Source organism: Gavialis gangeticus, unplaced genomic scaffold (genome assembly GCF_001723915.1).
Source record: "Gavialis gangeticus isolate Ggan-Ray unplaced genomic scaffold, GavGan_comp1, whole genome shotgun sequence".
Taxonomy (NCBI): Eukaryota; Metazoa; Chordata; order Crocodylia; family Gavialidae; genus Gavialis; species Gavialis gangeticus.
Window position 1 is genome coordinate 48,871,713 of NW_017729000.1, and position 478 is coordinate 48,872,190.

Sequence of the window (478 nt, forward strand, 5' to 3'; positions counted from 1 at the left end):
CCTGGAGGTGAACCTGGAGAACGGGATCCTCTTCGTCAACGAGAAGATCGACCGCGAGGAGGTGTGCGAGGCCGGCGGGGCCTGCCTCCTGCACCTGCAGCTGGTGATCGAGGGCCCGCTGGAGCTGTACCGCGTCGAGGTGGAGGTGCTGGACATCAACGACAACGCGCCCGCCTTCCCCTGGCAGGAGTACGTGCTGGAGGTGACCGAGTCGGCGCTGCCCGGCGCCCGCTTCCCGCTGGAGAGCGCGCAGGACCCCGACGTGGGCACCAACTCCCTGCGCACCTACCAGCTCAGCCCCAACAGCTTCTTCTCGCTCGAGGTGCAGTCGCGCAGCGACGGCAGCAAGTTCGCGGAGCTGGTGCTGGAGAGAGCCCTGGATCGCGAGCAGCAGCGCTCGCACCGGGTGCTGCTCACGGCCCTGGACGGCGGCGTCCCGGAGCGCACGGGCACGGCGCGGGTGGTGGTCACGGTACTG

General features: G+C 69.7%; 1 protein-coding gene across 1 annotated transcript in view; it reads left to right on the forward strand.

Moving 5' to 3' along the window:
- LOC109289803 (protocadherin-10-like) overlaps positions 1 to 478 on the forward strand; it is a 22,154-nt gene that overhangs the window by 2,984 nt on the left and 18,692 nt on the right. Inside the window, exon 2 of the mRNA XM_019506006.1 lies at positions 8 to 472. Coding sequence (XP_019361551.1) covers positions 8 to 472 — 465 coding nt within the window. The remainder of the gene's footprint in view (positions 1 to 7; positions 473 to 478) is intronic.